The 27,290-nt window shown below is 38.7% G+C and overlaps 1 protein-coding gene across 1 annotated transcript in view; it reads left to right on the top strand.

Annotated features, from left to right (window-relative positions):
• The window catches only part of DCDC2C (doublecortin domain containing 2C), a 37,820-nt gene extending 11,060 nt beyond the window's left edge, over positions 1-26,760 (top strand). The window contains exons 5-10 of the mRNA XM_042457514.1: positions 1,605-1,736; positions 4,547-4,684; positions 9,597-9,645; positions 17,839-17,992; positions 21,968-22,068; positions 26,716-26,760. Of these exons, the coding sequence (XP_042313448.1) occupies positions 1,605-1,736; positions 4,547-4,684; positions 9,597-9,645; positions 17,839-17,992; positions 21,968-22,068; positions 26,716-26,760 (619 nt within the window). The remainder of the gene's footprint in view (positions 1-1,604; positions 1,737-4,546; positions 4,685-9,596; positions 9,646-17,838; positions 17,993-21,967; positions 22,069-26,715) is intronic.
• The last annotated feature ends 530 nt before the right edge of the window (positions 26,761-27,290 follow it).

Genomic DNA, 27,290 nt, shown 5'->3' on the forward strand with positions numbered 1-27,290 from the left:
GTGAAGGTGTTACTTCACATGACTAGAAATTTAATTTTTTTCAGAGTTTTTCTCCTTGAGTATATATATGTGTGTGTGTTTGTATAAAGAGACAAAGGGCATTGCCACATGTATAAGTTACTTTACTAACTTGAGGTGTCCTTAGCTGTTAAGAACAATAGGTACCATTCTTGCACCCTTCATTGTTCTTGTTGCTGTGCACTTTCAAGTCATTTCTGACCTATGGTGACCCCACGGTGAACCTATCATGGGTTTTTTTTGGCAAGATTTCTTCAAAGGAGATTTGCCATTGCCTTCCCCTGAGGCTGAGAGCATGCGACTTGCCCAAGATCATCCGATGGGTTTCATGGCTGAGCAAGGAATTGAGATCTGGTCTCCAGAGTTGCAGTCCAACATTCAAACCATTATGCCACACTCGCTCTCATTATTATTTGAAAATGAAAATTATTTCAGTACAGGATCCACATTTTGTATCTCTACTGTCAATTCCACTAGATGGCCCCAAATATCCTTTGAAAACAGTCTGTGTTAAAAAATGTTTTCAGTGAAGCAGCCAGGCATGCCTCTTTGAAAGTAGACTTGTACAATATATTTCAGTAACTGACGTCTAAGTTGTAATTTTTGGTGTGTCACTGTATGAAGGATGCAATTTGAATGTTGATAATGTTACACTTATAATGAAGTAGCAACCCCCTGTTGTTGCAAATAGTTTTATTGCGACACTACTGTAGACATAGGCTAGGATGTGAAAACAGGAGGCATGTCAGTGTGTCAAGTACACATAGTTTAATTGTCCAGCACTGCTTACATTACTATAATAATATTCTTTTCCACCTTCCAGAAGGTCACCAGTATTGTTACACCCATGTTAACTGCAGTGAGCCTTGTTGCTTTATTTCTTGGGTTGCCTGATCTTTTGAGCACACTGTTTATACTAGAGGAATGATACACATACTCTTCCCACACCATACCTGAAGGGAAAAATTGTCTGGGTTGAGAACCTGGAATAGCCATCCTGGAAAAATATATAGCCATTTAAACAGCTTTGATGTTAGTTTCTGATCTTTTCTTTTTCTGAAAAGGAGACTTTTGCAGCTCAGTCCTAATCGTATTTACTCAGAAGTAAGTCCAATTGATTTCATTTTGATTGAACTTCCAGGTCAGTATACTTGAGACTACAGATTTAGTCCCAGATTGCTTCCACATATCTTTGCAGGCTGAGGAAGAACCATTTTCTAATATGGGCTTCCGTGGAGAAATCAATTGATTCTATTATCTCTTTAAAAGGATTGTACTTTATTTCCTCTGGGAATTGTTGAGGACATTGTTGCTTGGTATAGAGGGAAGGTAATTGAATTTTCAAACTCTGTATCTTTCTTGGGTTTTCCAAATGGACATATTTCATTTCTGTCTCTCATACCATTTCAGGTGGAAACATGTAAATTATACAATATTATCTGATCAGTTTAAATGTTTTATCCGAATAAGTTAAGATTTAAAATCTACCAATGAAATCTAACTTGCAAGATTCCCTAATGAAACACACTGAACAATTTTTTCAATAACTTTTCCTATACCCTTTCTTGTGTGTCTTCTTAATGTAGTGTTTTCACAAATGGAGATATGTTGATACCACCTATTAAAATTCTCATACCCAAGTTTACACTGAAAAGTTGGAATGGTGTCCTTGGACTGGTAAATGAAAAAGTATTTCCTCACTCTGGAGCTGTTCATAGGTAAGCAGTGCACTTTGTAATTTAATACAGCTACTATAACAGAGGGCTGGAACAGACCGTCAGCTTCAGCCAACTTCAAGACAGCTTGGGGGCATCGCATTTACATGTGCTATGCCCCCAAGTCCAGCCTAATTGGGGTGGCTCCAAGCCACCCCATCGGGGCCATCTGTTTTGCTACAGTGTCTGATATTTTAATTTGTTTTACTCTTTCTGGAATTGTTATGCTAATTAAAGTGGTCTTAATATTTTAATTGTAATATTCTGAAGGCATCAGATTTCATCTGATCTTGGAACCTAAGCAGGGTAAGCCCTGGTTATAACTTGGATGAGAAACCACCAATGAATGCCAGGTGCTGTAGACTATGTCAGAGGAAAGAACTGGCAAAACTATCTCTGAGTATTCCTTGCCTAAGAGAACTCTATGAAATTTGTGGAGTTGCCAGGAACAGGTGACTTGCAGGTAAACATACAAGTTAAGACATGTCAGGACAATTGTGAAAAAATGTCCACATCACTTTTTGTTTCATTTTGATGCGGTAAATACGAAATTGTATGAGTCACATTAACCATGACACTATCAAATTCATCATATGCGTAACAGGACAGTTGCAGAATTGTGATTTACTTTAGAAGAAGAGGCATCACAGAAATGAAGGTTCTGGTAAAAAAAGAAGTTTAAAGGGAAAGTCAAGATGGTCAACCATCTCCAGATATTTTGTGATTTGTTGAAAAACAGGGTGATCAAAGCCAGTAGAAGCTTGTGATGGTGGGGAAGAGGCTCCTTCTGAAATGGTGTGTGGAGATAACACACTTTTCAGTCCATGAGCTGCCTTTAACACCAGCATAGTTATTGAGAAGAGTCAAGTAACTTATTAGAAGCATTAAGACTTTGTAGAAGTCTAGTCCCCATGAGAAAAGAAAGGAACACAAAGATCTACCTCCAGCAAGCAAACAATAAGAAGCCTTCCTCAAGAATTTGAGGAGTACATTGCCAAAAAATTTAAGAGTAAAAATTAAATAAAAAATAAAAAAAACAAATATGACAATAACAGGAAACTGACTAAGTGGGGGGTGTATTGTCAAAAAGAAGATTACTGTATATACTCATGTATAAGTATAATTTAGGTTCAAAAATTGACCTAAATAACATAAGTCAACATATCCATGTCCAATGTAAGTACTAACTTTTTATAAAAGAGGACCCATCCCCTGATAAAAGGCAAGAGGCCCCCCCTCTGCTTTCTCATCCATCCAGCTTTTAGGGTGAGCAAAAAACAGTTATGCCTGCTCAAATTTTGTAAGTTCTTTGGCATTGTTTTCCTTTGCTTCATCCATTAGATCCTTTGTTACATGCCCCTAAATTTTACCCTCAACTTATACATGGCTTATACCAAAATCTATAATTTTGGCCCAAAATCCTGTCCTCAGTTTATGCATGAGGTCGACTTATAGGTGAGTATATACGGTAATTAATTATTTCCTTCTGTCTTCATGATGAAAAATGTTAGGGAACAAACCATTTCCTGAATTCACCTTTTCAGGAAGAGGGTTCAGAACAGGGTGACCAAAAGAACCAGGGCTCTGAGGCCTATGGGGGCAATGCATTTCAACTTAGAAAGGCTTAGGGGGAAAGTCTAATAAGTGATGGAGACATGGTAGAGGTTCATAACAGCATGTCATAAAATTATGGTGTTAACAAAGTATGCTAGTTTGCACTAGAAGCCATTGTGAATTTGGTTTGGGAGAAAACGATAATGGATGGATGGGTGGCTGGACAGGAGTTTTTCTCCCTTCCCTATAATATTAGATCCTGTGGTTATCCTACGAAACTGAATGGTGTGAGGTTTGTCACAATAAAAAGGAAGTGCTTCTTTAAACTATGGGCGTGATTATTCACAGGATGTGGAGAAATCATAGTGGTTACATGTTCCCTCCAGAATAATATGTAGCCTTATTTTTTTTGTGGGTTTATCGGGCTGTGGCCATGTTCTAGAAGAGTTTCTTCCTGACATTTCACCAGCATCTGTGGCTGGCATCATGCCGGCCATGAAAGCCTTCGACTTCACAATATGTAGCCTATTTCTGAATACCATTTGCTGAGAATTAACAGCAGTATAAAGCTATTGCTCTCATATCCTGCTTGTGGTCTTCCTATTGTCATCTGATTGGCCCCTGGGCAAACCAGGAAACAGTGAGTGAGAAAGAGCTGCTATATTTGGAAGTTTTCCTGTATTAGTGGACACATGCATCCAGCCCTGGATTCATTAAAATCTTGGATTTCTCTCCTGATCTCTGGTGGCAGCTGTCACATTTGTGCCCAGCAATATTGTAAAATGGCTTCTCACAGTGAACCAGGGAACTACATCTCCATATTATTAGATTTTCTGCTATATCCTTTTATATCCATGCATCTTTCTGTCCTTCACTTCATCTTTCTTCCTGTCTCTCTCTCTCTCTCTCTCTCTCTCTTTTGTTTCTTCTTTTCCCAATGGTGAATCATTATACAATGGCCACTGAACATACTCATTCTTCATTATGTTGTTTGATAGGGGGCCCTCCCTTTTAGACCTCCCCCCCCCCCCACTTATAAAAATTGTTTGTTTTTCTTCACACTTTGGAGCTCCCCAAGTCTACCAGTACCTCTCATTTCTATGAGTGACTGCTGCCAATTTGGCAGTGTAAATACAGTCACTATGTACCAAAGGTCAAAAAATAGAATGAAGATGATTATGTCATTGTCCATATTGGAAGGATTTCATTATGTTTATGATTATAAAGTATTTACTATTTTCAATATGATTTGCCTACAGGTTGTATACTTTAAATGGCCACTTTGTACATGGTCCTGATGATTTAGAAGATAACCAGTTTTATGTTGGATGTGGTAAAGAGAAATTTAAACACTTACCATACTGGCAGCATGCTAAAGTTCCAGAATACATTCGGCGGTAAGTTCAATTTTAACATTGCTTTATTTAATCTGGTATTTATTATGTTTCTTGGATTCAAAAAATGGCCTTTTTATCTCTGCCAAAAAAGCACTCTTTGCTGTGGTTAGGTTAAGGGGTTTTGATTTGGGCTACAGCTTCTTCACTGGTACAGTTCTGTTGAGTCGAAATGTGCATGTCTAATTTTGGGAATTCCATTGAAATCTGTTGGCTTTAACGCAATGCCAAGCATTTAAGTCTTATTTAATCCAGAGCTTCACAGCACACTCAACAGTCTCTTTTCCGTGCTTAATATGTTTAAGATCAGGTTTCTATATTAAAAGGTGCAAGTGAGTTACTAAATAAGTTGGATGGTTAGTTTCTATAATACTGATTCTCGTTCATCGCAGTGATAAATATTTTGTACCAGTTACATCTACTGTCACTGTTTGTTTCTTATTTTGCTATTTCCCATGCCCATTTATGTAAATGTAATTAATAAAGTTAACTGTTTCCTTTTTTAATATAAAATGTAAAATGTGTGCTTAATTGCTAGAATTATTTCTAAAGCAAATTCAGAAGTGAATGTTATGTTGTGAGATGCATAGGAAAACCCCATTATAAAAGATTTCTGCATGACTTTTACAAATCCAGAATGAGTTTTATAGAGATTTCTATTTAGAGCTATCGGAAAAAACCAGCATTTTACTTTTCATTTGTTAGATAATCTGACTGAAAGGAGGTCATCTTTGCAATGGGCATTCAGACAACAGACAGGGTGGGGTTGTCTGCCATCAGAGAAACCTCCTTGGTTTGTTTCTTGCTGGGTAGCCCCCTCATCATATCTATTTTCTTTTAATCTTCATTACTTCCTTTTCTTTAGTCTATCTTATTTTACCATTTTACCACCCAACCTTTCTTTGGTTTCACCTCTTTCCTTTATGGTCTCTATGCTACCTTTCAAAGCTTGCTATTCTAGCAGCTGCAAAGTTGCTTTGTCTGACAAACACAACAAGTGTCCTTTTTGTCTGGACAACTGGAGGCCAGTAGTCAGTTTACTGGGGTTTCACTGTGGTACCATCGGTGCAAGACAAATCAGAGCCCCTGGGACTCCAGGGCAAGGGATGCTGCAGAACTTGATTGCATCATGTGACAATCTTTATTTCTGTGACTGGTCGCAACTCAGATGGTAAGCTTTTCAGTCACCCATTGTGTGAGGCACAGAGACCATGATGAAGAACAACAGGTTGCTTATCTGTAATGGTTCTTCAAGTGGTCACCTGTACCCTACACAACTCATCCTATCTCCCTTCTGTTTTCTGCTCTCAATATCCTATATTTCCAGCAGACAGGAACCTCTGCAGGTCCTTGTGAGGACACAGAGAACCAGTCGAAGAACCACAGTTATGGGTAAGCAACCTGTTCATATTTAGACACTTTCCACTGTGGTTCTTCTGTCCCCAGTCCTTTGTTTATTCAGTTAACAGATTCATTTTTTCATCACAATTTGATTTTTGCCTGAAGAACAAAGTTAGAGTGATACTGAACAGATTAGCTATCTTTGCATCACAGGTCTCAATCTTTGTCTCAATGCTGATTTGTTTTCTTGATCCATGAATCAGATTTTGTGTCTGCATACCAAACTAATGCTCTTGTAAGGTTTGCGTAGAATATAATCAGATGTCTGATGTTCATTCCCCAACCTAATTTTCTAAGCCTGTGGCTTTTTGTCCTGAGGATATCACATTATTTTTGCTTTAGCAAATTTCTTAATCTCCTCCTAGTTTATGGGGTTGGAGTTGAGGGCAGCTCATTTTCAGGAAACACTTGTCAGGGTACATGCTTTAATATCTTTCCATTTGCTCTGATTAAGCTCAAGATGTCCATTCCTGAAGGTCAGTGAGGTCATTTTATTAGAAAGTTTCTGCTCTGTCAGACTCCTTTAGTTGTGATGCATCAGGTGACTGACCAGTTGGAACTCTGCCCATACTTTCATTAAGACTTATTATCCTGATATAGGTCTTGACTTAGATATTTTTTCATAGCAATTATTCATTCTCTCTGTCTCTCTGTTTGTTTAAATCATGGTTACTGAGTTTTTCTTCTCTAGATTGTCTTAGAATACCCAATTTTTATGGATACAATTTTAATATATAAGCTTTCTAGAAAGAGGGGTCCACTTGGATTGAGATGCACAAGTATTCTGTGTACCACTTTACTATGTTACTGTTCAAAGTTTGTAGTTTGGTCAGAGACACTGGAGGAGACCTCTGGGTAAGAATCGTAAAGATTCTTTGCTAATTTGGCAACCCTAGGCTTCCATAAGATGAAACATGGCAGTTAAAGTGGAATTGTAGCAGGGTAATTGGTTAATGTGAAAGGGCATCAGCCCAAACATGTACAGCCCTTTAACTGGAAGCGCTAATGGTGGCTCACTACCACCACCAAGTTTGGTCTTCTTCCAAAATAAACACAAATGCTAAAGAAGAACTTCAGTACTGTTCTCATAATACTTCATCTCCTAATGAGCTATTATTTATTGTATGGTATTTCTTGGTAGCAGTGATGGGAATCATACTGCTGGTAGACCACATGCATATTCCAAAAGCCATCTGTGGTACTTACGAACTTTCTGGAACATCTACCCATCTTCCCTATTTGGCACCATAACGGATGCAATTCTGGCATAAAACAAGTCATGGTTCTGAAGCTTGCTTTAGGCCAAAAGGTCATCTAGTCAGTTTGGATTTCGTTGGATGGGATGTCTGTGGCCTTTGGGGTCCAGGGGTGTGGGGAAAATGGGGCAGATGTGACCATCAGACTATCTGGCTGTAAACCCTTGTTTTAGAGAATGCTAAATCTACAGCTTAGTGTATATACTCAACTATAAGTCATCCTCATGTATAAGTTGAGGGGCCAGAATTGTGGATTTGGATATGACTCATGGATATGTCAAAGGTAAAGCCTGCAGGCATGTAGCAAAGGTTATAAAGGATGAACCAAAGGAAAATGATGCAAAAGAACTTACAAAATTTCAACAGGCATTGCTGTTTGTGCTCATGCTAAAGTCTGGATGGACGAGGAGGGTACTAGCACTGCCATTTTCCTGTCCAGACGTTCCAAAGGGACAGAAGGGGTGCCCCGGCGGAGAGACTAGAGGTGGTCAGTGTTTCTTGTAGATTTTCCCAGGGCAGATTAAGCTTCTGTTTTTGCCACTCTGCTCAGAGAAGGGGATGGTTCCTTATTTGATAAGGGTTACAGTACATACATTGCCTTGTGGATAAGTTGACCCAGTTTTTTTGTGAGTTGCTTTTGACTGACATCTTTAGCCTTATACATGAGTATGTACAATAAGTTGCTTTTTCAAAGTAATTTGTTCTTGTTACTTATAGTATTGACATTACTGTTGTTGCTTGTCAAATTGGGAAAAAAAGCACTCATTCTGTAACTCGCTGCATGTTTTGTAACTTTCCCATATTTTACAAGAATCATATCTAAATGCTTTTAAAAATGCCTAGCAAGTACAGTATGTATATATATATGTTTATAAGTCAACCTCATGTATAAGTTGAGGGCAGGTTTTGGGGGCCAAAAATACATAGACCCATGGAGAAGTCGATCCAGGTTGTTGGAGTCAATTTTAAAAAAATAGATTTTTATTCAAACACAACTATTTCCATTATATACTGAAAACATTACAAAGAAAACAAAACAACCTTTTTCTATTTCTACTTCTACATCTACAAAAACTACACACTTTAGCACTATACAGTGGGCCCTTACCTTACGGGGTGGATCTGTTCTGGACCCACCCACCCTGCATAAGGCAAAAAGTGCATATGCTCGAGCCCCATTGGATATAATGGGGCTCATGCTTGCAGTGCGGCCATATGCATGCACCATAGGCGTGTGTGTCATTCTCCCTTTTGCCGTGTGGCTTCAGCGTAAGCTGAATGCCACGTATAGTGCACCCGCGTATGGCACGGGCACACTGTACTAAGTTATAAAGACAGGGGTTTTCTAGTTCATGGTATCAAACTAACTTAGAGATTTATCGTAAGAGAAAAGAAAGCTGAAATGGAGACAGACAGTAGCGGCTTTCTCCGTACCTCTCTTTATGCCACTATAGCACTTCCATTCTCTTCCCAAAGAGTGCCTTTTGGCAATTGGATTTTCCCAGTGTGACAAAACATATGCTTTTATTATCATCTTCTGTGGGAGGCAAACAGAAGTGCTATGACGGCATGCAGATAGGCATGGAGAAAGCCACTACCGTCCAGCTCCATTTTGGCTTTTTTCTAATGAAGTAAGGCTGTTAATTCAACTTCCCCAATATATTCTAGATTTTAAAAAAAACACCTAGATTTCTAATAGTAATAATGATTAATTCAGTTGATTATTAATATATTAATATTAACATATTTTCCAGTTGGTCCATTTGCATATTGTATAATATGATCAATATTTTGTGCCCATTTTACGGCACATTCTTTTATTTGTTCGTATTTTATATATGTTGGTTATTTGGTGATCATCATTGGAATGCAATTGTGTTGCAAATTCTGATCTAGCAATCTCAAAATCATACAATATCATCCATTTTAAATTGCTTAAACAGTTGCATATACAAATGCCATTACATGTTTTTTGTGGTTGATTTTTAGATGAAAATTTATTGACTTGTACATGACTATATATGGTAAGTTTAAAAAGTAACAAGAAACATTACTAGTTACACCTATAAAATAGCTTTATTCCAATTGTTAGATTACTTCTGTATAGTAACGTCTTTGTACCAGAACTTGTAATATAATACAGATAACAATACTCCTTGTTATTATCCAGGGGCTAGTTAAATCAAGACAGTTACACCAACTGTACTGGCTTTTACATTTATTTACTTACTTTAGATAAATTGTGTCTTGTATTTTAGGAATTTTTCTAACTCTCTTGGACCTCCAGAAAAGCCCCATTCAAAAAAGGTAAGAATCATATCATTAGATGTGATGGTTTCAAACATTATTCTTCGTACCTAGCTAGGTTTGAATTGTGCATACCCTTTACAAAATAATGAATAAGTAAAAATTGCTGCATCAAAAGCCTCCAACTGCTCCAATTTGTAGTTCCAATGATTAGTTGGAATGTAAACTTTTTTCCAAGTCTAAAGACATGAAAGAAAATTGGGAATAGGAAATAATAATAATAATAATAATAATAATAATAATAATAATAATAATAATATATTTATATTTTCCCGCCTCTCCCAGATGGATCTAGGAGGGATTACAGTCCGCTAAAAGACCACATGAGCCACTTTTTTCAGTCTTTACTCTATAATATATGATTTTCATTTTATTTCTCATATTCTGATGTTTGCAAAACATTCCATTAAAATGGAATATGAGAAACAAGTATATTGCTATCAATGACTTTAGTTTTCCCCCCTTTTTCTATGACAAAAGTTACAATATGAAATAAAACAATTATTTTAAAATATCTCCAAATGTATTTTTATTTTTAAAACTATAATCTAGCTATATTGGCTTTGGGCTATGTTTCGTCTGGGTGATCCTAATAGTTCTAGAAATTACCTGACTATTGGATATTTTAACTGCAGCATTAAAGAGTGAAACACACAGTATTCAATGAATCAGTTTTAAGAAACAACAACAGGTATGGGTTGGAAAAATCATCCTGATGCTGTTAAATAGTTTCTGATGAGGAAAAAAAAATCTATAATAAATTATTAATAAAAATCTACAATAACTTATTAATAAAAATACTTTTTTAAAAAAATAGCAGGGCATACATAGTTTTGCTTTATGTTTTTCACTTCCTGAAAGATCCAAGTACTGTGTTTCTGTAAATATGTATTTATGCTTTCTTACTCTTTCCCCCTGCCCTAATGCCTTGACAAGTGATGACATGGGTGAGTAGGGCACTTGGTACTAGTGATGTCACAAAGATTCTAAGGGCTTAACACAACTGTTATTCATCCATCTATATACAATGGGCCCTTTTCTTACGCGGGGGATCCATTCCGGACCCACCCCCCCCCCCCCCCCGCATAAGAGAAAAAATGTCTAAGCTCAAGCCCCATAAGAAGCAGTGGGGCACACACCCCATTACTCCTTCCGGGGCGCGGGAGGCATTTTTCCGGCGTGGCTTCCAACATATGCTGGAAATCACTCCATTTGTTCTCCTGATTCCTTCTTGGAGAAAAACCAAGTATTTCCTTCTGTTGTGAAAACATAAGGCCAAAACAGACTGTCATCATGCTGCCCCAATGTGCACCGAATTGGAGCTGTGGCACCCACACGCTTGACAGACCCCGATCCAGTTTTTTTCTGTTCCCCAAAACAAGTGGTGATGCTGCTCCTTTTGGGGCGAGAGAAAAAGGGCCCCTTGTGCTGCTGCCGTGGCTTTTCGGCATTTGTTGTGTCGCAGTGCGTGTATATGCCAAAACGCCGTGTGAAGCTGCCACAGTGCGTCAGCTGTGCGGACTTCCCAGCGGCATGGTGGCGGCATCAGGCATGCGGCATCTAAACGCCGACTCAGACGCTGTCCCCAACCCAGCTCTTACTGCCCGATATTGAACTTTATCGCACTGCGTCCTTCCACCGTTCTGAGAACGGAACGGAAGGGAGCAGGGCCGAGTGCGGAACGAGTGGGGGACGGATTTTACCGCACGCATCGTCCCTCCTCGTTCCCTTCCCCTCTCTTCCGTTCTTAATCCGTTCCAGAGGGGGAAATTTTTGAGAACTGTTCTGAACAGTTCTCAAAAAGCGTCCCCTCTGGAACGGAAGGGGCAGGGAAGAGAGGGGGAATGGAACGAGTGAGGGACGGGTGTGTGCGGTAAAATCCGTCCCCCACTCATTTCCATTTCCTGCTGGGCTGGGCCGAGAACCCAGTGCGATAAACTTCACTGTCTGAAAACAATCTTGGGGTAGAATTGTATACCCACTTGCCTAGGAGTAAGCCCTTTTGAACTCAAGTATGGGATTGTCAATTGGATTAAGCTTGTACTTAGTTGTAAGTAGTGTCCTTCAAGAATTGCTTTGCACTAAGCAGAAAAAGGCCCAGTGGTATCAAAGTACAAGGTATCAAAGGAACAAAAAGACTCAATACTTCAGATTTGCTTGTTTTGTAACTATGGAGGGATACAGATGAACAGAAAGGAGCGCCAAGACACTGCCCCTTTCTGCACCACATGGAGACCACAGCAACCAAATGGCACCACCTCCAGGAGCCCTAAAAAGAACCCGCTCCTGGCAGATTCTTCTTAGGGTGCGCGTGGGGTGCCATTAGCACCCTTGTGTGCAACTATGATGTATGTGCGGAGCCGTGCCATTTGGAGACAGTACCGCATGTATGTCATCACGGCAGCCCCTGTGTGGATAAGTGCAAGCCATGATGGCATTGGGGGTGTGCGGTAGGGCTTGGGAGAGTCTGGATGCTCCACATTCCTGAGCCCTAAAATTGGCCCCATGCAGCCACAAAATGGCAGTCTGTACCGGGCCTATATTTTTATTTTGGGCCTGTGTTTAGTGTTTTGAGGAGCTTTGGACAAAAAGCAGCAGATAAGTAGTAACTTAAGAGAAACATAATACTTGGTGTTAAATGCAACAGAACACTTGGTTGTTGAGTAACGTTCTGTGGGTAAATTACTAGGAGTTATACTTGTTTACTTGATTGCATGTTTCTGTTTGTAGTCCATGTTGTTACATGAATTCAGGATGGATAGTAGTGCTTTAGGGTCAAAACAAAAACTTTCTGTGCAGAGGAAAAATGGAGGTGACCAGATCTGTGACGTCGCTTTGTATATCTTACCTTTCCACAAACGCTATATCTTTTAGTTTAAATACAGGATTACTGAAAAATATCTAGCAACCCCAGATATATGTCTCAAAGGTGGTGTTGTCATAGGTGGTCTAGTCACTCTCAATTATCTAGCCAGTAACCAAAATCAGTAAAGAATAACGAATTTGTAATACTGTAAGGATTCAAAGATACACTTTTGTTAGTTTCAGGAGTGGGGAGGTATTTTTAATTAAGTTTTTAACTTGAGAACACTGACTCTAGAGCTAGAAGAATTTCCAGAAAAATAGTAGTGAATGGCAGAGATGTTTATCAGGTCTTGGAAACTGATAAAATATAGCATAGTCACCCAAAACTAATGACATAATGAATACATTAGTATTTATGGTAAGGTAAATGTAAAGGTTTCCCCTTTGATGAGGTTGTCAGGTTGTGTACAACTTGTAGGGGATGGTGCTCATCTCTTTTATTAAGCTGAGGAGCCAGGGTTGTCAAAGACAGCTCTGTTTTCATGTAGACAGCATGACTGCACAGAACGCTGTTACCTTCCCACCAAAGTGGTACTCATTGGTCTAGTTGCATTTGCATGCTTTTGAAATGTTAGGTTGGCAGAAGCTGAGATTAGTGACAGGAGCTCACTCCATCACACAGCACTTGGGCTTTGAACTGCCAACCTGTTGATCTTGTGATAGTTAGAATCAGTTTCTTAACCACTGAGCCACTGCATCTCTTCTTTATGGTACAAGAAATAATATAAAGAAGTAACTTTATGAATTATCTTGTAATTGAGTCATGGCTCAATTCAGAAAATACTCAAAAACATGTTTTTCAAGTGCCAGGAAACCCTGATGAAGAGAATTCTGGACTGATAATCTTTGCACTTTGGAATTCTGGACAAAATGTGTATGTGGTCCTTTTTTCTCTATGCAGGAAGCACCATTTTATATATACAGATAATATACAGAAGTATTATTTTCTGTGCAGGAATGCTGTTTCGAGTACAGAAAATCCTGTTTCCTGTGCAAAAAGACCATATGTAAATGTTGCACAAAAAAAGTACTGAACTATAGCCAGATTCTAACACAAAATGCTGCTGGGTCCCCCCCCCCCCCCACACACACACATTTTGCACAGAATAAGTGTCAAAATATTAACTGTCTTTAAAAAATTGCCCAGTTTTCAAAGAATTTCTTGCACTGAGATGAAAATTGTTAAAATTACTCATTGGCGCGTTACAGACGGGCAAAAGTAAGTATTAGGTACGTACTAGGGTTAGGAAAGGGCGTCCTTTCCAGACGCCCTAACCCTAGTACATACCTAGTACGTACAAAATGGCAGCGCCCATTCTACATGGGGGCCGCCATTGGGACTTCACGATGCTCCGCCTCCAAACGGAGAGGTGCGGAAGTGACGTGCTGGCGCCATGCAAGGGCGCCTGGGCCCCTCTTTCCTCGGTGCCAGAAGGAGCTCCGAAATAGAACTCCTTCCAGGTTTGTGTCGCTGGCGCAGCCTTTAAACGGCTGCACCAGTGACACAAATGAGAAAGGGGCTGAGCAGTCCCTTTCTCTTTGTCTCCGCTGCTGTTGGGTGTCCTTGGGGCATGAAGCGCCAAGGACACCCCTTTCCAGGCTGTGGGGAAATGGCCTTTTGCTGCTTCCCAGCGGCCTGGAAAGCAGTGGATCGGGGTCTCAGAGGCTACCACTGTGGTAGCTGAGGCCCCGATCTGACAGGGAAATGGGCGGGAACAGGCCACCCCAATAGGGCGGTCTGTAAACCGCCATTGTTTCTTTTGAGACCAAAATTAGCAAAAAAGTTTGCATTCATAGGAAATCCGCTCTCCTTGCGACAATTCAGGGATGCTAGAGGGAGTGACAGTTCCCTGGCAATGGAAGAAGCATGCTTGGCTTCTAAACATGCTTGCTTCCTCCACCTTTTCAGGACATTTCACAGATGTTTTAGCAGCAAGAGAGCCAGGTATGGAAATCTTTTATCTCTAGTCATGGGAAGACTTTTGAAGACAATAACTGTTGCTTACATAATAAACATGGTCTGTGATTTATATACAGCACCACATTTTCTGGTACTTCCTTTAATTGTTACCCTATATTACAATGCTGCTAAGGTACTCTTGGAAAATCCAGGAATGTTTGAGAATCAGATACATTTTAGGTCATGGTCAGTGCATCTGTTGTACCTGTAGGTAGGATAATCGTTCTAGACAGTCTCATAAAGTGGTATCAGGCTTCAGGCAGTGGAAATATCTGTTCTTTTGTCTGTACTGTGGGTGTGGGAGAGGGAAAGATAGTACAGTATAAGCACAGGTTGCATTTATTGTATTGAATTCTTGTTTGTTTACCAGCTTGTTTCATTCTGGCAGTAGGCACTGGAGCCATAAAATTGTAGTGGAAGAATAATAAAACAGTAGTTTAAGAAAAGGGCTTTAGGAAACAGCAATAAGAAGAGTGATATATTTACATGCCATATCTATATTATAAAGTTTCCTTGTTAATGTGATATTATAGGATTCAATGAAAATAGTGGTATATGCTTCAATATATTCATTTTTATTTGTTTATTACATAATACTTTTGTCTGACCAGTTATTAGATGTGAAACATAAACTGACCCCAAAATGTATATAAAATTTTGAGAACTGGATGAAAGTATATATGTTAAAGAGAAGCTTTTGTTTCTCTGGGTGAGGAAGAGAAATGCATCATAGAAGCTTCTTAATAAAACTCAACAGTTTAATGTATTAAGTCAGATACATAAAGTTCACAGAAGAATGCATGCTTCTGAGGTGACATTTTAGATTAGTGATCCCAGGGACAAAACAGTATCTCATAATAAATGTGAAACATTTTTGGTCATCAGTCAAGATCATGAAGAGGCTACATCAAAGTTCAAACATTAGCCAGTCTTACATTTTAATAAATGTACAGATTATAAGCATGTCCTGTGGTGAAGAATGTAGCTTCTCATTTAATGATGAGTTTCTCTTGGAAAAACAGGCAAACGTCTTTTGCAAGGGCCTTCAGTTTTGTTACACCCAGAGATGGGTTCAGAACAAGACTTCAGAACAAGCTAGTGGTTTCTGTCATGTAGACCTGCTGAGCAATTTAGTGAGTTGACACTTGGAAGGTTTCTTCTTCCTCTTGAGAAGATGAGAACAGTCAGTTTTGGAATTGGCCTGTCTAGTAGAGAAACTCTGTAGGGTTGTTTCACACTACATAGTTATAAAACTATACTGTATTCCACTTTGAATGCCATGGATGCATCCTATGGAATCCTGGGGTTTATAGTTTGGTGAGGCCTCACTTAACCACAAATCCTAGGAGTCTCTAGGAAGTTGCCACAGCAAAGTGGTATCAAAGTGCTGTAATTAGGGAGAGTGAGTGAGACCTATGAAAAGGAAAAGAAGGCACTAGAAACCACGTGTTTGCAGATTGCTTCTTGTTTCCATTGTGGTAAAATAATTTCAGGATATTCTTGGATTATTTTTGTTTGTTTGTTTGTTTTGACTTTATTTATTTTTTATGGGTAATTTCCTTCTTATTTCCTATCCCTGAAAGCAGGACTTTTCCTATTCAGCAAAAACCAGTGGAAAGTCTTCCAGTGGAGTGAGGGAATGCATTTTCTACAGTATAGCAAATCTTTACACACACTTCTTGCACCTGATCAACCTGGTAGACTGGGCTCAGTCGTTAAGTGTCAATCAGGAAAAACGATTTTAAAAATAGACACAAAGTAATCCCCCTCACAACAGCAAGGTATTATTTGTAGAGAACAGAGGAAGGGCAAGTTAGATCTCTGGTCACAACCAATTTGTGTGGTGATGAACACCATCCCAATAGGAAAAGGTGAAAGATTCCACCCAAATTTTGTTCAGTTCATCAAGCTATCTTTGCCCCTATAGCCAAGCAGTCATTTATTTTGCCTTGTGGTCTATTAGTGTAGTTTTTCAGCATTATCAGCAAATGAATTTTTTTTCATTTAAATAAAACAGGGGCTGAAAATTAAATTTCAGGATCAAGTCCACATACAGACACAAGAGCACAAAAGCTTTTACTTACCTCCCTCTGACCTAATTCCCCTGGGATTTAGAAAAGAACTATCATACCTTAAATGTGAGGATGGTGCATATAGTTCTGCATTGAAAAACAATTCCATCAGCAGAGGCCCTTGTCTGTGTCCTTCAAGAAATCAAACTGAAGAATGAGAGTCTCACAGCCTCCTTAGCTAGGTGGGTCAGGGAAGACATAATATTTACTTCCTTAGCATCCAGTTCCTTCACCTCTGGAAAGCATTAAAGCATGATCAGTCAAAGTGGCTTCTATCTTAACTTCATTCTAGGAATCACTTTGGAATAATGTTTGGAATAATTGCATATTATTTTGATTTTTTTTAAAAAATGGGCTGATATTCTTGCTTTAAGTCTGTCTACTAGCTGATTTTTCAAAACAGGAGTGTCCTCTCATTTCCCACAAAAGCATATGAGGTGGCTCACAGATAAGATAGTTTAAAAACAATAAAACAATAATTTTTCAAAACAACAATTAAAATCATCTTTCTAAAACAACATAAAATTACATAAAACATAACAAAAGTTAAAAAACATAACTAGCACCCCCCCCCCCCCCGATATAAAAGCCTCCCTAATGGTGATTATATATTAAAAGCTTGCTTGAAGAAAAATGACTTTGCCAACAAAAGAAAAGCAGGGAAGGGGGCAGCTGTGGAAGGGCATTTCAGAGGGTGGGAGCTCTCTCTTGTGTCCTCACTAAGTGAACCTGAGATGGTGGCAGGACTAAAAGAAACCCTTCTCCTGAAGATATTAAGACCCTTGCAGGTGTGTATGTGAAGCTATGCCTATGATGAAAACCTCTCCATCCTGATCCCTTAATTTCCCACAGAGGAAAGAGCTCTACTGTCTACTTCTTACCAGAGGTAGGGAACCTGCAGCCTTCCAGATGCTGATGAACTTCTGCTTCCATCTTTCCATACCACTGGCCATGTTTGCAGGAGCTGAAGGGGATCAAGAGTCCAACCTTTAGTTCCACATCCCTAATGTAGGCTAAAAGGTATTATGATCCTAACCTACTCCCAATTAATAACCATAGTTCAGTAGGCAACAGTGTTCCATTGAGACTAGTCCAGGTCATATTGCAGAAGCAAAATCATCAACATCTAATGCTCGTTACAGTGAGAAAGATGTACTTTTCAAAAGTTACATTTGCAGTGTGAAAGTGTATTAATTTTTGAACCTCTAATTTTAACCTCTCTAACATTTGAGAGTTCATTCCAGCTCTAAAGAAATGGATCCAATATATGATCATATTGTTTTTTCTTTCTTTCAGCCCCTCATAGAACCATCTAAGAAAGAAGGCAGTGCTCGCCCGCCCATTCAGCCTTTGAAAGGAGAAGGAGAAGGAGATAGGCCTTCAGTATATCATGCAAAACCTGAGAAGGCAAGTCGTGAAAAGGCTCCTAGACTGCTGTCATCTGATAATGGTAACACAAAAAAACTCCATATTTGCATGATCAGATTTGGTACTGATGTACTGGCCTAAAGCTAGTTCTTAGTCATCACTAGAATAGACCCTTTGGATTTGTAGAATGCATATGTAGATGTATGTTGATGTATCAAGTTCCCATAGATTCATTGGGACTGCTCTAGTTGGGACTTAGGCTAGAATTTAGTGTACTGTTTTGTATACTCCACTGATCTTTCTTTGATTCTAAAATGTACACAATGACTGCTTTCACCATAATATTTGTACTCAGTGTAACCCGTGCATCAGAGCAACCAAGGCTATTTAATTGCTTCTTATGAAGTGTTTGCAAACCAATTTGAGTTTTATTTTCCTTAGTAGGTATTTATTTTCTTATTAATAGCAAGGATCTAGTAAACTGTGGAGCCAGTTCTGTCAGGAGGGAGAATCATAGATTATATTGGACTAGGGCAGTTAATACATGAGCCTAAGCAGGCAGTATCCTGGCTCTGAAATTGTTGTAATTACTGTATCTTTGTAGACTGTATACCTAAATAGGATTTTAGAATTGCAGTAATAGTGACTACAGACTGTGTGATATTTAATTGTCAGGCCTTTGTTCACAAACAATAAGTAATAGGCTACCTTTGGTGCTATTTATGACATGTTAAGATTTATTTAACACTGGAGTTGTTTGTATACTGTACAGAGTACAAAAATAACATAGTAGCTACTTGGACCTTTTATGATCTTATTCCTGTCCTGAACCCTATTCAGTGGAGTTTACTTCCTATTTAGGGTCTTAAGGCAAGGCTATGGTTGTCAGATAGGTTTGTGCAAAATAACAAAATAGAAGAGGAGGCTATAAAGGGTGTAAAAGATGGCATGACAGAAAGCCCAAGCACAACTTAAAATGAATGAGGCACTTCTTAAGAGATGATAACATGAACAACATTTGGAACAAAGAGCCATATGAAGATGAACCTGAAATTTTAAAAAGCGAGGTGGAAGCTGCAATAAGGGAAGTGGCAAAAAAAGAAATCACCAGGAACAGATGATATCTCAATCGAACTGTTTCAATCCACATTGACATATGTCAACAGATATGAAAACCAAACGATGGCCAACAAACTGAAAACGATCAATGTACATCCCCATCCACAAAAAAAGAGATGCAAAAGACTGCAGCATCTAAAGGACCATAGCACTAATCTCCAACATGAGCAAAATTATGCTCAAAATTCTGCAACATAGACTCCAACCAAAATGGAGAGAGAAATCCCAGAGGTCCAAGTGGTGTTCAGAAAAAGAAGAGGCACAAAGCGCCACATTGCAAACATACAATGAATAATGGAGTGCACCAGGGAATACCAAAAGACAGTCAGCATGTGCTGTATAGACTATAACAAAGCCTTTGACAGCATAGATCATGAAAGGCAATGGAATGTCTTTAAAGCCATGGGAGTGCCAACACATCTGATAGTCCTGATGAGAAATCTGTACTTATGACAAGAGGCTATTATCAGAACAGAGCATGGAGAAACAGAATGGTTTCCAAATGGCAAAGGGGTCAGAAGGGCTGCATCTTATCCTGTTCAACTTAAATGCAGAACATATTGTAAGGAAAGCGGGCTTGGACACAGAAGAAGGCGGAGTGAAAATAGGAGGAAGGAATATCAGCAATCTAGATACGCAGATGACACCATAATACTAGCAGAAAACCCCCCAGACCTGGGACAGTTATTAAGGAAGATCAAGGAAGATAGTGAAAAAGCAGGCTTTCTGTTGAACATAAAGAAAATTTAAGAAAATGACCATGGAGAATCTAAACAATTTCGACCTAGACAATGAAGAAATAGAAATAGTAAAAGAGTTCTCATACCTGGAATCAAACATTGATAGCAGTGGGGACAGCAGCCAAGAAATCAGAATATTAAGAATGGGGAGGGTGGCTATGAAAGAATGAGAAAAGATTCTAAAATGCAAAGATATACAATTGAGCACAAAAGTTAGAATCCGACAAGCCATTTTATTTCCTATTACCATCTATGGATGTGAGACCCAGACAGTTAAGAAACAAGATGGGAAGAAAATCAATTCATTCGAGATGTGCTTCTGGAGAAGAGTTCTGAGGAAGCCATGGACAGCCAAAAAGACAAATAAATGGGTCTTAGAGCAGATCAAGCCAGAAATCTCCCTGGAATCCAAGGTGACAAAACTTTGGAGATTATTACACAATTTAAAAAACTGACTTACCGCTGCCGAATTCATTCCAAATTTGGGATACATCAGGATTTTATAGCACATGTTTTTTCTGCTGACACTGCCAGGCAGATGCATCCGAGGTAACATCTGGCTAGAATCTGAGTTCAGCCATCTGATTTGCAAAGCTGGGAGCTTAGAAGAAGTGGTAGAATAAGGGAAATAAGGGGAAATGCGATGGGCCTGGAGAGATAGAGTCATAGGGCATGTCTAAATGGGCCAAATGAACTAGTTTCCCCTGCCTTCATGGTACTCCATCTTCATGATGCAGGAACAAAGCCCCAATTTCAGTGTGGACTGTCTTCATGACAGGCAGTTAGTTCTGTACTGAATTCAGCCTGCCAATCCCTTAAACTTAAACTATATTTAAAAAACATATCTTTGCTCTGGATTTTCCAGGAATGTTCAGAGCACCTTGGAGAGACACTGGGCAGCTGTGTACACATGTGTCCTGTACCACCTGATGCCACCACTGCTGGCACAAGTCACTCCCTCTGACATTTCAAGTTGCCCAGCTATGTGATTGACTCTAGATGCCTTGTACTTGACCTCAGAGAGAATGACTCATGGCAGCAGTACTGGCCAGCACAGCAGGACACACGTGTAGGCAGCCTCCTGGAGTGCAGAGGTAATGGGAGGGGGATCTCAGGGAACTGTGGGGAGCAGCCCAGAGTATTCTGGCTGGTGTAGACCCGCCCTTAGCATTAAGGTAAAAACTTATATTAAAACTGGAAGTTATAGTCTATGCCAGGACTCAAAAAGAGGAGCAGACAGCATTAATATAGTGGGTTTTTTCAGCATCAGGAGTCCATTTTCTATTGGAGCTCCAGCATTTGTAAAAGCAATGTAACAAGCAAAATTTCAGCAGGAATAACTTTTGTCAACTTTTGTCAGGTGGGAGGCACACATTGAATTCTTGAATAATCTGTTAGGGAATCAAGGATTTCTTGTCAGACAAAGGCCAGAGAAAGATACAATCTAAGGAGTTGTATCATCACAGAGACATGTTTAATTGTACTGAGTAGGTAGTGTAGAATGGGCTGTCATAGTTTTTTCATTAAATTGTATCATTTTCCATGCTTTTGGCTACTCCCTAGGGTAAATGATGGTATCAGAATACAACATAGGAAAAAACACCTGATAATCTCAGTATAAAATAAATAATGAGGGTAATGTTTGCTGTTCAAGATGATTTGAAGTAAGTTGTTTATAGTCAGTAAATCTTTACAGTATTAGTTTCTCATTGAAAGCGATTTTGCTTCAGTCCATTTTGTTTTGTGTTGCCCCATGCAGGATGGATTAGCAACCAATGAGAAAACTGTTATTTCCTTCTTGTCCTTAACAGCAGTCTAATGTTTAGAAATCAGGTGTTTTTAAAAATTAGTTACATCACAATTGCCATTTCTCTTTATGGAGGCTGAATTTTAGCCATTGTTTATGTTTGTATCAATTCATACAGTACTTAAAACTTTGAATAACAATTTCTTCTGTATTGTTTATGAATACTGAAGTTCTTTAATATATAAATAAAACCTTTCAACATTATAAACTTTATTAGGCCATCATTACTCAAAAATTGAACAACAATTTGCCTTTATACAAATAATGTTCATAATAAAATAATTGCTCTCTTCCTTAAGGGTTGATATAATGTATTTATTGTAATTATTTTGCTAAGAGTAGTTAATTGGTAGATAGTAGTTAATTTAAAACAAATGCCATTTATTTTCAGAATCTAGTGTCTATAAAGCTCAGCAGTCCCCCAAAGAAATTGAAGGGGCTCAACAGATACAAGATGACAAAAATATACAAGTGGAAGTACCTCTGGACCAGGTAGATTCAATGTAAATGCCTTTTTTTCTGATTTAGAATAACTTTTCTATCCGGCTGTGATTACAAACAAAAAGCAGACAGGAATGATAGAATGACATTCACCCAAACCTAGTTGCATTTCACTTCCATTAACCAGACTCCAAACTGCCCTGTGCAAGAGCAGAAAATGATTCTGTGTACCCAAACACTGCTGATGGGAATTTCCACTCCTAGCTGCAGTCTTCAGGAGTTCCTCTCCTGAGATTCATCCAACTATTAATATTAATTGGGGGGGGGGGGGGGGGGGGGAGTGAGAGGCTGCAGAAGGAATTGGGGATGAGAGAGAAGTGAAGTAGGTTTGGTACCAGGCAAAACCATTTGAATTTCAGATGTTGTTGTTTTTTAATTGTTTTTTTAAAAGATTTTACAGAAACAATGAAGTAAACATAGCCAACAAAAATGCATTTCAGATGCAGTACAATGTGGTATAGTATACTGAACTGATGTTTCTTGACTATCCAAGTAAGAAATCTCCAGCTGACATGACAATTATATTAGAGTATTTTTCCAAAAATCAACATGTGAAGAAGGAGAAATGAGAAGACTGGCATTTTCATTGGCATAACTAATAAACCCGTACTAATTCTCATAGAATTTAGACTGTTCTTGGCTAGCTCTAGTAGCTCTTACTTTTTTCAGTTAATTTCTCCATTAGCATGTTATTCTAGACTCAATGTAACCCCTGAGAAAGTGACAGGGTATTTAAGCCTTTCCAGTTATGTGCAGTCTCTAAGTGTGCTGCCAAACATAAATGCACGATCACCTCTAGATAAGAAAGAGACTCAGGGGCTGTGCAGTCCAGCCATTAAGGCCAGCCTAGGGGTGGAGTTGGGGCGGAGCACCCATATGACACATGACCTGACTCTGCCTCATGGTAGTATGACGCCACGTGCTGTCATATGGCACACGATGTCACGGTGCTCCTCTGGCGCTGTGTTTAGATGGCACCAAAGGAGTGCCGTAAAGCTGTGGTGCAGTGGCTATGGCACCCTTTCTAGGGAGCAAAAAGGAGCTGCTTTTTGGAGGCACAGAAAGGCCAGATCAGAAAGGCCAGATCGGGGCCATGGTGTACGGTTGTTATCTGACAAAGATGGAGGCGGCTGCAGGCCACCCCTTAGGGGCAGTCTTCACAGCTCCTCATTTGCATGATGAAAAAGAGACAGTAGTCCCAACTCCGGTGATTAAATTGTTTGTGACATAATTTTACTGATTTCTGAAAAATTTCAGAAATGAAGTACTTGTGGGCATCACCACCACATATGGTGGTAAGACTCCAGCTCACCACATTGTCATCTGTAATATCCACATGAAGCTTTCGAAAATGCTTTCAATTTCATGGGTTTCAATACTACCAACTTATTAATTTTAAACAGTGCTCTTTGATATTTGATAACAGAGGTTTAATTGGCCCTTTTAACCACACAGTTAGAATCAGGGATGGTTGTACCCAAAGGTTTTCCACAGAATAATTTTATTCCTAGATCATTAGAAAAAGTAACCAAAGTGCCTTTAACTTCAGTTTCACTTGTAGTACACAGTGCTCAAGTGCTTTCTCTTTTCTACATGGGATGGGGAGCACAGGATCTTCATGTCAGAACAGTAAAAGTTTTGGAATATTGTACCTTTAAAAAAGAAGACATGCCCATTCAGGGCTCCAGACCTAACAGTGAGCAAAGATACCAAAGAGTTCTATGCTTAGCCAATTGTCTATAGCCTTATAAAATCTGAATCTTTATTGGCCAAATTGCCTACCAGTTTCCTTTAACACCCCCCCCACCCCCGACTTATAAGTCTGGAGATGTCTGTGTAGAATCAAAAACATCACCCAGGAAGTCCCAAATGGTAGTAAAAAAGGCTTTGGGTAGTGAGAAATATTACTTTTTTTTAATAGTTTGGATAGGCCCATTGTCAATTGGATTAAGAACTACTGTATTTACTAAAGATGATATCCTCCAGATTGAAAATGACAACAAGCCACTTCAAAAATGGTACGTTTTTGGTGTTGGGGCATCCAAAAGTACTGCCCCCACCCCTTTTTGCACTGAAAATGATTTGTTCCCAAACATTTAGCACAGGTCTATATAAAATATTTAACATAAATGACAAAGATCTAATTGTGCACTTTAGAATCTATCACAAGTGGAACTGGTATCTTCTTCCTCTCCTGATCTTCTTGCAGCCTGAGGTCATTGTAGATTATGATGGAAGCAGAGGAATGCAGTGCAAGTATGCTATTGCATGCTTGCCTGAAACTTTATTTTCCTCTGATGTCTTTTCTGTTATATTGTCTTGCAAATCTCGGGTTAATGTTTTACTTACGGTAACTCACTGGACTTTCTTGATGCTAGATAATCCATTCCAGTGATAGCACTACTTTAACTGACTTGCTTTTCTGCCAAATTCTGCAAAAAACAGAAACAAAACCCAATCTATTAGAATTTTTAGCACTTTCTTTTCACAATTCACACAAATGATAATGAGATCCTGGTTTAGGTTTGCAAGTTATACATGATAATATGTAAGTCAGCGAGGAATTAAATCATTTCTCTTTTCCCCCTGCATGCAAGAATGATGAATTTAGAAAGTTTTCTCTCTGCCGGCAAATCAGAGTTTCTCATATTATTATTTTTGCATTCTGACCCTGTTTTGTGAAAACATTTTGTGCCAAAACAACAACCTTTTATTTGTGCTAAGATGCTGTTTCAATGTAAAACATTGGGTTAGCGCAAACGTTTTTGTTCTTTGCTTTTGCACATTTTTTTCAACAAAGTCCGAAAAATGGAGGGGGGGATTCACAGAATAGGACCATCTTTGACAAGTGGCGCCAGTGGTTAAATGCTTGTACTGCAGCCTTCACTCAAACCACAGTTGCAGTTCAAGACCACAAAGGGCCCAAGCTCGACTCAGCTTGCACCTTCCAGGAGGGAGCTAAAATGAGTACCAGACTGTTGGGGGCAAATTAGCTTACTTGATGTTCACCGCTATGATCTTGGAATAGCGGTATAATAAAAAATATATTATTATTATTATTTATTATTAGTTTTATTATATTATTATTATTATTATTATGGTGCCTTGAGTATATGTGTTCAGACCCTTTTTATTAGCTTTTTTTTTAATCAGCGGGTGCTTTTTTGTAAAAGAGGTGTCAGTCAGGGGAGCCTTCATATTCATATAAGCTTCCCAGTTAAATTTACAAAACCATTTGTGCTTATATCTTTAGAACAAAAAGAGATTGGCTTTCAAGCTTTCAAGTACACGGCTGTTTCCAGGCGAAATGAAAAGAGTGGTTGGTGGCTATTAAAGTATTTAGACAAATGTCATAGAATGTAAGAAATGTGTGTTTGTGTGTGGGTGTATAGAATAATATTGTACAGTAATCAGAATTCATTGTATGGATCTTTATAATATTTTTTTAAATTATAAAGTTATGTGAGAAGGCTTTTTAAAAAAAAAATCCATCTGTTTGCAAATCTTAACTGGAATTAATTTCCAAGGTTCCAGCGAGGTTGTCCAAGAAGAAGACATTTATTCAAATGTTGGGCTAGAGAAAAGAGTAGTATTGTGTTTAAGTCTGCAAAAACATTGAAGATTAAATTGGTACTTGAGCCTAAGATCAGTTTGTTAAAAGGGGGAAAAAAGCAACAAGCCAATAAACCAAGCCATTCTGACAGTAGCATCTAATCTATTGTAAGAAAGACTGATCCCAAGCCACTCAGTGCTTTATCCAAATGAAGAACAGCATAGCTTCAGATGGACGGAGATCATAGTCAGGGATGATGGGAGTGTAGCTTCACCTCTGGCTTTAACTCCCACTTTGTTATGCACGGAGCTGACCAGCTTTGGTCATTGGCTAATGCTTTTCTTCCAAGCAGCAGAGTTTCAGAGAACAGCTGAAGACCTGACAAACTCTCCAACCTTTCACTCTTCTTCCTGAGATGTTCCCAAACTCTCTAGGATCTGCTGGCTCTTGTATCTCACTCAAGACACCAGACAACTCAGTAGTCTTATATAAAAGATCTTCTATCTACTATATACAAAATATATATGCCCTCACAAATCACATCTCTACAATCTCCATACTACTAACTACCCACTCACTCCACAAAATACATTGGCAAACATAGCAATTATTATAGCCTTGTAAACACCACCCACTAGTCATTCTACCCAGTGAGTGTGACATGCATTTTGATTGGTTCCATAGTTCACCCATACTTAAGAATTCATCTTCATTCCCTTGTACACTTAATAATCTCAGTGTTTCCAATTGTACTTTTATAATTCTGTCCTTGACATTCAGGACTTCTAATTATTACTGCTTATCACCTTGTGGCTCTTAATTGTCTTGCTAGTGGTGTGACTTTCACATACATGTTTTTTTCTTCTACTGTATGTCCCATGTTGCATTTTCCTTAACATGTATGTTTATGTATGTTTGTGTGTGTGTGTATGTATGTTTATGTGTTATAGATTATATTGTACATAATCAGAATTCATTGATGGATCTTTATAATTTTTTTAATGATAAGTATGTGAGAAGGCTTTTTTTTTTAAAAAAAATTTCCATCTGTTTTGCAATTTTAACTGGAATTTATTTTACCCAAGGTTCCAGCTGAGGTTGTCCAAGAAGAGACATTTATTCAAATGTGAGGCTGAGAGAAGAGGTGTTTTGTGTTTACAGTGCTGCAGAACAATATTTGAAGATTAAATTGGTATCTTGACCTAGACAGTTTTTGTAAAGGAAAAAAAGCAACACGCCCTAATAAACCAAGCCATTCTGACAGTAGCCATTACTACTTGTAAGAAGACCTGTAGCAAAGCCCTCAGTGCTGAGTCCAATGAAGGAATCAGCATAGCTTCAGATGGACTGAGATCAATACACTTATTAAAGGTTGACGCTCAGGCTGTGCTAAAGAGGCACAGTTGTGAGATTTTTCTTTCTGGTTTAAAATATATTTCTATTTGACATTTAAAATAATTAAAAATAGTAAATAATAAATACAGGGACTTTCTTTTTTACAGTGTAATTACTAATCAAAAGAAATAGAGAAATCCCACCATATAAAACATAGATAAATTTTTGACAGTGAAGGTGAATCTGTGGTATTCCTTAGTCCTTTCCTTCTTCCTCACCCCTTTCTCTGACTCATAAATTGTTTTTGTAGTACTGCTTTGTACAC

This window comes from Sceloporus undulatus, chromosome 1, assembly GCF_019175285.1.
Source record: "Sceloporus undulatus isolate JIND9_A2432 ecotype Alabama chromosome 1, SceUnd_v1.1, whole genome shotgun sequence".
Lineage (NCBI taxonomy): Eukaryota > Metazoa > Chordata > Lepidosauria > Squamata > Phrynosomatidae > Sceloporus > Sceloporus undulatus.